Source organism: Punica granatum, chromosome 4 (assembly GCF_007655135.1).
Source record: "Punica granatum isolate Tunisia-2019 chromosome 4, ASM765513v2, whole genome shotgun sequence".
In the NCBI taxonomy this organism is placed as follows: Eukaryota; Viridiplantae; Streptophyta; class Magnoliopsida; order Myrtales; family Lythraceae; genus Punica; species Punica granatum.
The window spans coordinates 34,753,735-34,767,736 of NC_045130.1; the positions used below are offsets into that span (position 1 = coordinate 34,753,735).

Here is a 14,002-nt window from a genome sequence, read left to right on the forward strand (position 1 = left end):
ATATGTGAGCTACTCATACGGCTGTTCCCGGGATCGTTGCTTTGCCTTTTATCAAGGAAAAGCGATAGACCAGAAGAGCAGGACTGTTTGACTTCCTAATACCGTGGTACGCACCGAAAAGTGATTAGGACTCTACTGGATCAGGCGAGTGATTGTCTTTGAAGTTTCCTTTCCTCGTCAACTGTAACAATAAATTCTACACATTTGCCCAAATTAGTGGATATGTCACTTATTCACAGCTTGAATCAACATCAGGATGTAAAATGGAAGGCTTTTTTGAGCCTCAGAATTCATGAGAGATTCATATAACCCATTTATATTGATTTGCCCCGATTCTCACAAAATGATGGTTCCAATGGCTACAATAATCTGTCCAAAATAAGTTTAAGAACACGTGGAATTTGTCCTACAGTCGACAGGTTCCGTGAGAGTTGGACTGTTATTCGAGCTGTTGGAGCAGTCAGCTGGAGACCCATATGTCAATGAAAGATGACATAAATAACAGTCTACGATCACGGCATGCTCAAAATTTTCTGATGACTTCTTTGCACGTCGAGGTAGCCTGACAAGAATTTTCTGATCATAGGTGGGCACTTCAAATGCCAGTAAAAGTTTGCCTTGGTTACTTCGGTTCGAGGCACTTAACTGATAAAAACGTAGCCTGCATTCCCCAGGAAGACATCTGCGCTGGTTGGGGGAATGTTGTTCCGTCCGATGGTCTTGCGGACTTGGGCGTGAGATTCTGCTTCCTGCTGGAACATGCGCACCAGCTCTTGGAGCTCGAGCTTCCTGACCTCCATGTCCTCTTCGACTATGGGATTCTTCAGCCCAAGGTAGACCAGTCCGATTGCAATTAATACGGCTCCTAGGAGCACGAGACACAGTGAGAACAGAGCGAAAGCAGATGGGGAATTCTCGGCTCCTGGAATCCCGTCGACATTGATTCCAAATAGCCCGGTAATTATGGAGAGGATAAGCCCGCAACCCCCAAAGACTCCGAGATTATGCGTCACAGTAAGGCTTTTATCCTAACATCAAACAGAACCCGGAGAAGGGATCATCAGTATGGAATGGATGTAACAAGTAACAACTCCACCGGGCTGTAACTAATTGAAGTATGATAAATAAACACGAGATACGGGACTTGCGGGCAGAAGATACGCAGCAGTTATGTTAAACCTGTAACCATGCACGGACTGTGCTCTGCATGACATCTTGAATCGTGAATAGGCGACCTCGAACTGCCTCCTGCTCTTCAATCATCTCCCTCGTGCTCTTTCTTACACCTTCCAGCAAGGCCCTCGACTCGCTTCCTTTCAAATGTTGCAGAAGCTCGAACACAATTTCCTCCCTCGCGTGGAGCGACCATTTCACTCTTATGACCTTGACAGCACCGAGAAACATGCATAGCCTCAATCTTAGGAATTCCCGGAAGTTTCTTATTCATTTATATTTATTTATACAATCAAAAAGCAACCGTGTTTCTCTAGAGGTTATCTCTTCGCGCTTAAATAAACGATTGGTCGAATATACCTGCGTTGACAACCTTCTGATTTCCTGATTTAGTATTATGCTGAATAAATGCAAATCTTCTTGTGTTCTCCTGCTCATAAGCGGAAAGGCAACCGTTATTGCCGACACCTTGCATGCAAACATAGATGAGATAGTTCAATGTGCATGAGAGCACCTGTTCATAAACATCAATTCAATTTCATCTGCTGCACCAAATATATTTTTGCGGAATAATCTGCAGAAGGAACGCCGAAATGGATCAGGGAAGTAACAGAACTGAAGCAAGTAATGAAACGGTTTACGCTATTCCCTTTCCAAATTCCTGAACTGAAGTTAATAGATTACTACATTTCTGATTCATATCTCCAATAAGAATGGCGAAAACAAACTTGTATTGTGGTATATGTGGCTCATCTTAATCACCATGTGAATCGTATCACCAGGCACGGCACACATTAAAAGGCCAGTCGAGAGATCGGAGATCTTTTACCTATCATCCCATCGGGCTAGGTGGCAAGCCAACCGAGCTATAACCTCATGGATGCTTCGTGGTATGTTAAAACCACCCGCTGCAAGCATCTCCTGAGCAAACATCAGTAACAAAGTCATGCAATTGTCTGAATTGAAGACTTTCACAACGATGATCTACTCTGAAGATAATAGACCAACCTGCACTTCGGCAATACCCAAGACATTAATGTTCGTTGCAGACCCTTTGACGTGCAAAGAAGTAATCAGAAAATTCTGAGCGTGCCATGATCGTAGCACGATGGGTATGTCATCTTCATCAGCATATGGGTCTCCCGCTGACTGCCCCAACAGCTCGAATAACAGTCCACCTGCGACTCTCACAGGGACCTGTCAACCATAGAAGTCGAATTCCATATATCCTTAAACTTTACCAAGACGAGTCATTTTAAGCAGCCGAGCACCTAAAAACATAACAATGCAAGTCGACTGAAAAGTTTGGAAAACAGGTGTGCCAAGTAATTGGCAATGTTCCGAAACCTTCCAGAAATGAAAGTCGGCTGTTGCGAAGAAATTAGGCATCCTAAATATAACGCTCTTTCTTCATTGTAACACATAAAAGGTACCTCGTAGAAAAGATGCTTCATCCGCTCACTGATTAGCCTTGTTTCATCGCGCAGAGCGACACTGATTGCAGGATGCAGCCATGGAGCGTTACTCAACCATTTGTTAATGACGGGATGATCTGCTGCTACATGGCACCACCAGGTGGGGCCCACCGGTCGCTCCCAGTAGGGAGTCGCAACATCTGCAACGGTGACGTTATCTTCCTCCTCCGAAATGTTGATTGGCTGTGAGGCCCAGGCAGCATCTGCTTGCACTGTCTGGACAAGTTCGGAAATTCTAGCCCAGCCGATTGGCACCCAGTAGCTCCGTGAAAAGTCTTGAATTTCATCGAGGTGGCCCAAGGTACAGTCCCTGTGATTGTCATGCCTTTCCAACGGATCATTTCCGCGTGTAGGTGAAAACCTATTGATCTTACTTCCATCGATAAGGGAAGAGAGCACCGTACTCCGTTCATCCGTCGGCTCCTGTTTCTTTGGCACATCTCTCGCTGCTTGTCTCTCTATCTGGACTTTCGTACCACCTTTGGTATGGCTCCTTTTCCGTCTTCCTCGTACCAATTCAAAAGCACATATAAGCCCATCAGTCCAAAGATTATCATTCACCATGATGTTTCTCCAGAAATGGCTCTTTTCCTTTTGTCTTCTGTCAACAATTCACGACTTGGAGAAGGCAAATGATCAACGGACGGAGTGCAGACGTCTAACGGCTTAGTGAAGGCGATTGATCAACAGGCGGAGTGCTCATGCTGCAAACTTTTTGTTAGAGCCTGCAAATTATGCATTAAAAATAAGACTCAGCGGTCACATCAACACAAACCGATAATTTACTCGAAGATGATTTCTGAGTGAGAACTTTTCACGCGATTCATTCCGTAACGCTCAGAAGAACCAAACTTCCGTCAAGGTTATCCTATTTTCGACATGGCATTATGCACTATCAACGACTACTCCGAGCATCCCGTCACTCGGTATCAGATAAATTCACGAAATAAAACCCGCAAAGCCTTACATGGCAACAAATCAGGAAAACCAAAGCTTCAAACATATAGTGAAATATATAAGCCGTACGATCGACATCGCCCGGAGGCAGAGACAAGAGGGCTGGATCAGTGGCTTACCGGAGAATGAGGGTGGCAGAACGCTCTCGGAGAGAGCCGCCATTGCCATCATCATTGATATACAAACGGGAGCTCCCCCGGCTCAAAGGCGGTGCCAGCTTAGAACGGTGAGCGGTGCTACATATGTATGCAAGCATACGTGTATATATATTTGTATATATTGTATGTGGCGGTTTGTTATGGGGTGATGAGCTTTGAGTGACGGAAGAGTAGCGGCGAGCTTCGCACGTGGTGAATTCTGCATGCTCCTCTTATCATCACTGCTGAATAGAAGTTTGTTTTTTGGGGGGGGGGGGGGGGGGGGGGGGGAAGAGGAGAAGTTGAGGAAGGAAAAAAGTTAAATAAATAAAAAATAAAAAACTTCCGAAATTGTAGGAGTGAAAAGAGAGGAGGGGGGAAAAAAAAAAAAAGCGATCTGTTTGACCTTTCAAGGTCTCTCGTATCTTTAAAACAGTCGAATCTGCACTGGCATATGATATGAGTATGCAAATATTCCGTTTGCATTTTTGATCATTTGTTACATGGTCATTTGTATCTTTGAAGCCGTCAGATCTGCATCGATGAGCAGTAAAACAATGCAAATGTGACGATCGCGGAGATACATTAAGGAAGAAGCATTATTCACATTTTCAGGCAAGAAACCATTGGTTAAGTTGTATGATCGCTTATATATTTGAGGCGGTGAGATCTACATCGATGTTCGATAGGAAAACAATACAATTCTGATGATCCAAAAGATAAAAAGGGGGCAATTCACATTTTTGCGCGGGAAAACATTGGTCATGTTACAATTCAGTCATTTGGATTGTTTAGTTGAGTAATAATAAATGATATGTATTAGTCGCATTGTTTGAAGAGGCAATGCATTTGGTGTTTGATCTGTTTTCCGAAATTTGAGATGCGGCAATCGAGCACATTAACCCTCTGAATCCATTGTTCTCGGGTGAATTTACGGGTGTGTCTGGCACATGGTCATCTGCAATTGCGAAAAAACCGATGAATGATAAGGCCTCGCTGGGTAAGACGGAATGGTGAAAAACTAATAAAAACACAGAACACCTTGAATAATGAAACTGTGGAACGATCCTCTTCGGGTGTGGGTGATCTGTGATTCTTCCCAGCATCGACAAGCTCGAGACCCTCGCTCTTCACCTTAGAAACAATATCAAAGATTCATCTCGATCGACATTTGCAAAGGATTGTCTGAACTTCCTTGAAGGAGCATTAGCTATCCAACTGTTGCAACGGAAAAAAAATCATGCTACTAAGCTCATCTCAACTGATCCAAGCTCCCGTAATATCGGCACCATCTCATCTAATACCCAGTAGATCTCTTCGGCTCTAGGATGTTTCCTCCCCCCACTGGCGATAAACTCATGAACTTCCCCGTCCACTTCTATCAAGCTACATCCTGGTTGCTTTTCTACTCTCTTCTCTTTCATGGAAACTCTAAGCTTGATTGCCTCTGCAAACTTACCGGACCCTGCGTGCACATTGGACATGATCACATACCCACAGCTCTCGCCCGAGCCCAGCTCAACCAGATGCTCAGCAGCCCGCTCCGCTACCTCGGCATTCCCCTGCTTCCAACTGGCCCAGAGCAGAGAACCCCACAGTATAGCATCAGCATCCACTGGCAAATCCCTTATCAGTTCTTCTGCCTCTTCAATGCATCCTAAGCGGCCCATCAGATCAACCAAGCAACTGAAGTGCTTTATCGTCGGAACAATATGATATTTCTCCATCATTAGTTGGAAATATTCACTCGCCTTATCGATCAAGCCGCCGTGATTACATGCAGTGAGGACACCAACGAAACTAACAGAGTCAGGCTTAAGGCCAGACGATTCGAGCTGAGAGAATAGACAAACCGCTTCCTCCTCATGCCCATTCCGGGCAAGGCACAGGATCATGGAATTCCAACACGATAATCCCTTCTTAGGGACAGCCCGGAAGATCTCATAAGCTTCACTAATGCTACCACACTTGCTGTACATATCAATCAGAGCAGTCACCATGATCGGATTTAACTCAAACCCATTTCTCATTAGATACTCGTGAATCCATCGGCCCTGTGTTAAGGATCCTAAGTGGGCTGAAGCATTCAACAGGCTGACCATTGTAAACTCGCTAGGCCGAATTCCGCTCTTCTGCATTTCATTGAACAGATTCAGCGCCTCCATGAACAGACCATTTCTAACATACCCACTCAGCATAGAGTTCCATGTTATCGTGTTCCTCGCCGGGATCCTGTCGAAAAGCCACCTTGACTCATCAATGTCTCCACATTTAGCATGGCCCATTATCATGGAATTCCAAGCAACGGTGTCTGGATCAGTACTTCGATCGAACACTTGACGGGCTTCACCCAAAAGCCCACAATTCGTATACATATGTATGACCGTGTTCCGGATAAAGGGGTCATCTTCCAGCCTGTCGAAGTCATGACGAGATCAAAAGATGTGAGAGACGCCATTGTATTCATCATGGGGAGCTTCGTGTATGTTACGAGCCATGGTGATTGCTCATAAACATAACCGTGATCAATCAGGAATTAGTTTCGATGATCTAACCCCAACTTTACGATCCTCCCATGAAGCTGAGCGCCAGATTCAGCCAAACCCAGCTCGGCGTAGGCCTTGAAAACCGACGGGTAAGTCAGCCTCTGCGGCGGAATCTCAGACGACGTGATCATCTCGATGAAGAGAGAGATGGCCCTCTCCGGGGCGGAGCTCTGGGAGAAGCCTCTGATCATGGTGTTCCAGATGAAGAGATTGGGGCGGGGAACTCGAGTGAAGAGCGCGGAAGCGTAGCTCATGTCCCCGGCCGGAGAGGCGCAGAAGGCCAGCAGGCGGCTGACGGCGAGAGTGGATGTAGAGAGGACGCCGGCCTTGATGAGTCCGGCGTGGATGACGCGGAGGTCCCGCATGGTGGCGCAGCGGTGGTCCAGCATAGCGAGCAGGGAGTCGCCGGAGACGGCCTCCGGCGGCGGAGGAGCATAGCTTGAGCAGGAGAGACATAGCGGCATTTTTCTTGCGCGCTGCTCTGCTGAAGATAATACCGTACAACTTGCAGTATAACGATGATGATGATGAAAGGCAGGTAGCGAGACCAATGTGGGCCCAATCCTGGGCCTGGGCCTGGAAAATGAGCGGGCCATAAAGCCCACTGAACTTAATTAAAATGGGTTGGCAATATCTGACACGACAAGATAACACGACATGACTGCTTATTCAAGTAAGTATCGAGAGAAATAGCCAATGGAAATAACCAAAGTTGGCATTTCTAGGCCAAAGTATTCTTAAAGGCACCATTCTATGCCATGTTGATGAAGAACAATATGTTTAACATACTATCCTCTTACACGTTAAGGAAACCCGTCATAGAGTCTTATTATTCTTCATTGGTAGTCAACTACCGCATCATTGCAGAGTATCAATGGCAATTGAAAAGGCGACATCTATGCTACTTCAAACTTTTTGGGGAATTCCTCATGGATGGAGCCGATATGATAGAAGTCGTAAATATCGATTATAACTATTCGATGGCTTCCATGTACATGTCCTTGGGATTACCTTTTAATGCTTCCACAATCCACAATCCCGACCAAATTGGAAATTAATTGTTTGAAACATTGTATAGATTTTGCGCCAATCTGAATTTAATTTCCCATCCCAAACAATGCGCTAGCCTCTCATTGAAAAAGACACTCTTTGTCTCATATAATAGACCCAATTAATATTTAATCTGGCCGGAATAAAAAGAATTATATAGATGAATGTTGGTGATCCACTAATACAAAAGATGATGCTTTCAAAGATCCCCTCGGTCCGTAGATTCAGCTTTCCTTCAGTGAGGGGAACAAAAACAGAAGGCAAGATTTAAAGCTGCAAAATATGGCTTGAAATTGAAGGCAATAATTGGCATAGAATAATCACATAATTATTATCATCGTCTTCTTTATATCCAGATTATACATTTGTTTATGTATAAAATACATTATTCGGTCTCAATCAACACATTCCATTTTCTCTTCATGGAATATAATAAGCTAAATGTGAGGAACAATCAAGAACAGCCTTTGGTTAAAGCTATTAATAAAGGGAGTCTAAGAAGGATTGGATAATAATTATATTGTCAATAGAAATATTTCATGTCTCATTGGTCAAAAGTGTCATTCCCCCGCCCCCGTAGGGATTAGAAAATTTTGGCCCCTTCGCTTTGAGGGCCATCTCCCCACCAATCTACAATCAACCACATGATCGGCATAATATCATTAAATTTATCTATAATGGTCGTTATCATAAGTCTCAGTATTTAAAAGATTTCGGTCGACAACCATGACGATGTGGCTCAGGGCAAATTGAACTTTGATTAAACAGATTTTAAAAGTAATTATAGGGGTTAGAAATTCACATGACGTAATTCACGACTAGGGTTAAGTTATCATCGGAACGGGGATCGATCTCAATCAATAACCTGAGTAATGGTTTTTCCAGAAATAAAAATTCAGTCAGCTTTCTGTGCTATATGCTAGAAATTATATGAGTCTATCAGATTGTTATTTCCATCATTTTTATGGCGATTAACTGAAATATGAGTATGCTTTTCCTCGTTGATAAAGGTTTATGCTTTATGCTCCTCAAATTGATTTTCTCTTTTTTGTTTTTTTTTTTTGGGAACATTATTGATGAAATTCAAGTGGGAACTTTTTCATGTGAGCCTTGTTTTGTTGGGGGCTAAATTGGGTTTTAGGATTATTGCAAGAGAAAGAGAGACCATTGGGGTTTTGACTATTTCGTCTTTATGTCCAATCAAAGACCGACACAATTAGCGGACTAGGTCAGGCCCTGCATGGGTAATCAATCAAGTGCTCCCCCTTTGCCATTTGATTAGCTGAATTACTATTACAAAGCATTGATAAGATGTTCCCAAAAAGGGATAGTCCCCACGCAGTAAAAACGATTTAAATCGGACGTTCAAGGGCTCTTCCCAATCTCAAATCAAGCACAAATATCACAATATTAGAACTCGAGACGAGAAAATCAAGAATCGGTAACAATAAAGTAAAGGATTGAAGTTTCCAGACGTAATGTCAATTCTCTTTCCCACTTTTTCGAAAAATCGATCAATTAAGTCTATATGTAGGTGCACGTGAATACATGAAAGTATGGATTTCTCTCAAGACGTGAGTTCTACCAATATGCAAATTGTGCATATAAAAAGCACCTATATATCTTATGAATCTTCGATCCACTTAAATGAAATACGCAGGTGTAATTTAGGAATATCTAGTGAGATACGTTTACATGAGATAGGAATTGAAGGTCTCCACAGAAGCGGAGTTCTCCTATTTTGAGAAATATATTACGTAATACGTACGATGTAGTTCTTTTACATGGAGAATTGATAATAATGATGCTGAAGGTGAACATGTGAGGTTATAAAGAATAAAGATCCATCGGAGCCCAAGGTTGTCATAGTAGCATTATGGTTCTCTTTCAAATCAGTAAGACGATACAATGTGTCAGATTTCAAAACTTTACAACCTCGTGAACCACTTAAGTCCAAAGTGAAAAGGGGAACACTGCCGAGCTTTACATACTTAGGCTTTCGTTTGTGGGGGCTGGAACTTGTAACTGATGAAACCTCAAAGGGTTCGATCTAATAGTTAATGTGCATCTAAATTTATACTGAGACTTGAGTTCGAATCCCCTTGGACCACCAGAGCGCCTTTGGCGTAATTACCTGCTCCATGGGCCGCCGGGAGTTCATGGAGCCCCGAGGATTAGTCCAACGAAGCCCGGACACCTAGGGTTAGAAAAAAAACTCGTAATTGATGAAGAATTGCTGAAAATATAAAATATAGTTGAGAAATAATGACTGATTTAAGTTAAAAGCATTTGGAAAATACTAATTCGGAATTACTGAAAAGTAAAATAAATGATAGATTAACACTTAAAAAAGCAGAATAAGGTATAAGCAAATTTCAAAATCATCAACATACCTACTGGTGATAATCATGTTTGTAACTGGCAATAAATTCAAACCATGGTTTGAAAATTTTTCCCCAGCCTTGTTTCTGCTTATAAAACAGATAAAAAGTGCTTGCGAGACTAGCTACTGCACGCAGTCGAGACCTTAGATTTATCTGTAAAACCATAACCGAAAGAAATACGAAAATGATTGAACCCTATAAGAGCGACAACTTAAATCGTTAATAGCAAATGATTGGCTTGCTAATTACGCACTCACGCTTCCGGTCAGATCCCATAAATTTATTCTTTGTCCACTTATCATTCATCACTTATTATTTGGTTATGTAGTAGAGGCCACCCTACCTCGTTTTTGTATTGTTTAATATATTTTGTTTATGAACTCGGGCCTTGACCCCTAAAATCACCCAAAAAGAGTATTTCATGCAGCAAAACGGAACAAATAAAACCTAAATAAATAACATATATCTTATACCCGACAAAGTAAAAATCAAATGAACTGTGAGAATCTTCTTCCAACTAGAAGCCTGCTGATAAAGTTCGTCCACCGACCCGCTCGCAATCCTTCGATAAACTCGCATTAATTCAGTAATGGCAAAAGGCTTGAATGATCTCAAAGTTAGGCTAATTTGGTGGGGGGGGAGGAGGTGAAAGCCAAGAGAGCACAGCAAGTGATAAAGTAAAAAAGAAGGCCCCAAATCTATACAGACATCATTAGTCATCATTACAATGATCACTTACTAGTCCATGACACCACCCCTCACTCTCTCTGTCTTGTCACTTGTGCTTCTTTTTTCAACCTTTTTCCCTCCTTTTTCCTCCTCTTATATACACTCTCTCCTTCCCTTCTTCCCTCACCCCCTTCCATGTCTCCTTCCTCAAGGCTTCTTCATACTCTCTCTCTCTCTCTCAAGACTGCTGCCTCCTCCTTTCGACATCTTCATCCCAAAGGGTATCCAAATCTGTTACGGGGCAGGATTATTTCAGATGTTCTGTCCATCTCTTAGCTCATCTGTTCGAATCCTAATCGACTGAGAAGAAGAAGAAGAAGAAGAAGAAGAAGTGGGGGGTTCGGGGGCAGACAGATTTATGGGCAGAAAGGTCATCTGTTATGTCCTAATCCTGGTACTGGATCTGCTCATCAGTTCAGGTTCATCACTTTTGCTCTGTCCCTTCAATTTGAACCTCAATTGCTTTCACTGGTCTAGCAAGTTCACCAATCACGTGTGAAAGTGATTTCTCAATTCTGCAACAAACTTGGAGCTTCAAACTTTTGAAATTCTTGCAGCAACTGTTACTGCTCAATTTTCAAAATCATTGCACTTAGTGCTCTGCTACTATTTATGCTTGAATCTCAATCTCCAAATAGCACATTCAGTAGGATAAAATCACTTTTGTGTTTGAAATCAAACTTGTTTTGTTTCAAAGATTCTTAGGATATATTCCCTCGGTCAAAATTCAGGAGAATTCTCTCTTTATTATGTAACTTTGTCTTGAAAGGTATGTGAACAAATAACAGCAAAAGCTCCCTCTCACCTTTATCTTTTTCTTCTGCTCATTCATTCTCAGCTTCATGTTCAAGACTTCCCAAATCCAGACGAGTCTCCAAAGAAGAGCAGTCACAGAAGCAGGAGATCACCTACCCGATCACCACCGTGCCCACGATTATCCCGGCCCCGTTCGCCACCTCCACCTCCCCCGTCATAAACCCAACGTCGGACCCCGACTCAGTCGTGACCCCGAGCATCCCCGTTGCCATTACTTCCCCGCCCCCTTCGTTGAGCTCCAGCTGGTGTATCGCGAGCCCCAGCTCCTCCCAGATTGCCCTGCAGGTTGCCCTGGACTACGCCTGCGGGTATGGCGGGGCTGACTGCTCGGGGATCCAGTCTAATGGCAAGTGTTACTACCCCAACTCAGTGCGCGACCATGCCTCGTACGCGTTCAACCAGTACTACCAGAAGAACCCCCTCCCCACGAGCTGCAACTTTGCTGGGACTGCCGTGGTCACTAACACCGACCCAAGTAAGTCACGTATATGCTTTTTAATCAAGGCCTTTAGTTGTCACATCGGCCCGTGTTCTTTAATCCCACCAACGTATCATACGGGGCCAACATTCCGGCGTATAACGGGCACAGTCGTCCTAATGAGGGGCAAGCAGGACATGAACTTTCAAATTTTTAACTTCTGGACGTGCATGTTCATAGTATGTCTCGATTAGGAGACCTTGTCCTTAATACGGTAGTTTCTGACTGCTCGACGATCGACTAATACGATTTTGTGATTACGGTCTAGGCTATGGGCTCGACTTTATGAACCTTGTCCCCATGGACATTAATTTACTTTTGTCCAGACAGTCCCCTCCGACTGCCGAAAGTGAAAGGGAGAAATTGGCCCACTCTATGTTGATTATGCCATAAAAGCTCAGCCCAGTTCCCCCGCGCAAATCCTTTTCAAAGCCTACTCCTATAAGTGTCCTGCTACTCTCCAAAACATGATCAAAGTGATAGTGGCAGGCGTGGGCCATACTGTCGATTCGTAGTGATACGACATGACCCGATCACAACACGACTTGATCAACATTAAGTAGTACGTAGACGATAATCAAATTCTCTAGAAGCTAATGCCTTTCGTTGCTATCTCTTCTTATATTTAGGGACGAAAGATTTTACTGTCTCTTTCCTGAATGGTCTCTCGTTCTCTCTGAACTGTCAGATTCAAGTGCTAATCTCCGCCTCTTTCAATATTGATCAGTTTGAATGAATCGAGAGGCCATCAAGGAAAGAGACGTGAGAAGTTCTTGTGTAAGGCACTATTCGACTCACTTTTGGAAACTTCCTTTTTCTATTCAGGTACGGGGTCATGTCAATATCCATCCACGAGGTGAACTTTCCCCCCTAATCTTCACATTTTGAGATGCTTTTCGAGCTGGTTTCCTCTGTCCCATTTCATGAATAATTAAAAGAAATTACCAAGAAAATTTCGTTCTTTTTTCTCCTTTTTCTTTGGCAGCACAAGCTCATCAATCTTAAACACCACAAACGCAAGTGGAGCCCCGGTGTTTGGTGCTGTCCCTTCGGGCCCTACAACCTCAGCAGCCGCAAGATCACGGGACACTCCTACTCGCATCTGGAGGAGCTTGGTCATGTCGTCTGTACTGTTACTGGCTCGTATCTGCATCTGAAATATATACTCGTTCGGTTTAAAATATGACACAGTCACTCGTTCTGAACTGATTTACTTAGCTGACACAACGAGTGGGAAGCAATGACAGAGAAAGATCTAGCTCGGATCGAAAACACCAAAGGCGCTCGTGGATTGGCAGAGTGTGAGTGGGATGATGACTTGACGTTAGGTTATTATGATTGATGATATGTTGTGGGTTGATTTTGTAAAGAGGACGGGTATGGTCTGATCTGTGGTTTTGTGGTGATGAGTCTTGAGATTGTTCATACTTATACAGTGGGCACAAATGATCATTACATATTTGAAAATTTCCACCTTCGTTTTATTAATAGATCAACAATCAATATTCAAACAACAGATAAAACATGTATCTCTTATCCATATGTTCATTTGGACGAGCTACAGAACTGGCCCGTTGCACTGATCCAGAACTACGAGATTGCGGGGTTATGGAGTTCGGTAAGACATGAGAACCCAAGGGTAGCGGTACGTGATGCAGAGCCACCAGAGATTCATCTAACTGAAAGCTGAATTAGACCATAGACCACGACAGATAGCCAACAGCATGATCAGATCCACACGGATGCTGAATTAGGCATGGCGTAACTTGATCCAAAATCACATCAATCGACTCTTGCGAAGAAGTGTTCGACTGTTTTATGACCGAACAACTGTCCCTTGTAGTAATTAATTAATTTCCCATCTCTGTACATGAGTAATATCGCATAATCTCGAATGTTATCAGTTTAGGTGCGTAGACCAAATAATACAGTGCAAATCAGACATGTTAAAACTTTTTTTAGCTGGCAACTGAATTTAGCTCATCATTATTTCGATTTGAAATTATAGTCCCACACGTTCATGTAGCTGCAAACTCTATAGTGGACCTCATAGTAATTATGCCAAAGTCATGGTCCCATGGATACTTCCAGCCCCCCTCCAAATTTGGTCCTTTCTCTCTTTTTTTCCCCTTTTTTTTTTAAATGAAAGTTCCTAGTGGTTATGATAGTCTGAAAGGGTTTAATGATAATGGTTAGTGTCGGAAATGATGACTTAATTTCCTTTATTTTATCTCGGTTTTCTTCATCTCTTTTTAAT

At 43.0% G+C, this 14,002-nt stretch overlaps 3 protein-coding genes across 5 annotated transcripts; 1 reads left to right on the forward strand and 2 right to left on the reverse strand.

Annotated features, from left to right (window-relative positions):
• Positions 1–300: 300 nt before the first annotated feature.
• LOC116205192 (zinc transport protein ZntB-like) lies at positions 301–3,965 on the reverse strand. Of its 2 annotated transcripts, XM_031537702.1 has the most exons (8): positions 3,725–3,963; positions 2,607–3,373; positions 2,182–2,370; positions 2,003–2,094; positions 1,688–1,747; positions 1,534–1,603; positions 1,180–1,383; positions 301–1,028 (listed from the first exon to the last, which is right to left on the reverse strand). In XM_031537702.1, exons 2-8 carry the CDS (start codon positions 3,210–3,212, stop codon positions 642–644), a joined length of 1,608 nt encoding a protein of 535 aa, XP_031393562.1. In that variant the 5' UTR covers positions 3,213–3,373; positions 3,725–3,963; the 3' UTR covers positions 301–641. The 2 variants fall into 2 exon arrangements, with proteins under 2 accessions (XP_031393562.1, XP_031393563.1); XM_031537703.1 differs by lacking the exon at positions 1,688–1,747 and having other exon boundaries at positions 3,725–3,965.
• Positions 3,966–4,368: 403 nt separating this feature from the next.
• LOC116205191 (pentatricopeptide repeat-containing protein At2g42920, chloroplastic) lies at positions 4,369–6,794 on the reverse strand. 2 transcript variants are annotated; one of them, XR_004156470.1, is made up of 3 exons: positions 6,298–6,794; positions 4,784–6,157; positions 4,369–4,700 (listed from the first exon to the last, which is right to left on the reverse strand). XR_004156470.1 is itself a non-coding variant. In XM_031537701.1 (2 exons), the coding sequence occupies exons 1-2, from the start codon at positions 6,750–6,752 to the stop codon at positions 4,981–4,983; spliced, it is 1,632 nt and encodes a 543-aa protein (XP_031393561.1). In that variant the 5' UTR covers positions 6,753–6,794; the 3' UTR covers positions 4,724–4,980. The 2 variants fall into 2 exon arrangements, 1 of the variants encoding a protein (XP_031393561.1); XM_031537701.1 differs by lacking the exon at positions 4,369–4,700 and having other exon boundaries at positions 4,724–6,157.
• Positions 6,795–10,559: 3,765 nt separating this feature from the next.
• LOC116202538 (carbohydrate-binding X8 domain-containing protein-like) lies at positions 10,560–13,212 on the forward strand. Its single transcript, XM_031534119.1, has 4 exons — positions 10,560–10,870; positions 11,290–11,742; positions 12,571–12,601; positions 12,731–13,212. The coding sequence occupies exons 1-4, from the start codon at positions 10,810–10,812 to the stop codon at positions 12,900–12,902; spliced, it is 717 nt and encodes a 238-aa protein (XP_031389979.1). The 5' UTR covers positions 10,560–10,809; the 3' UTR covers positions 12,903–13,212.
• Positions 13,213–14,002: the final 790 nt, after the last annotated feature.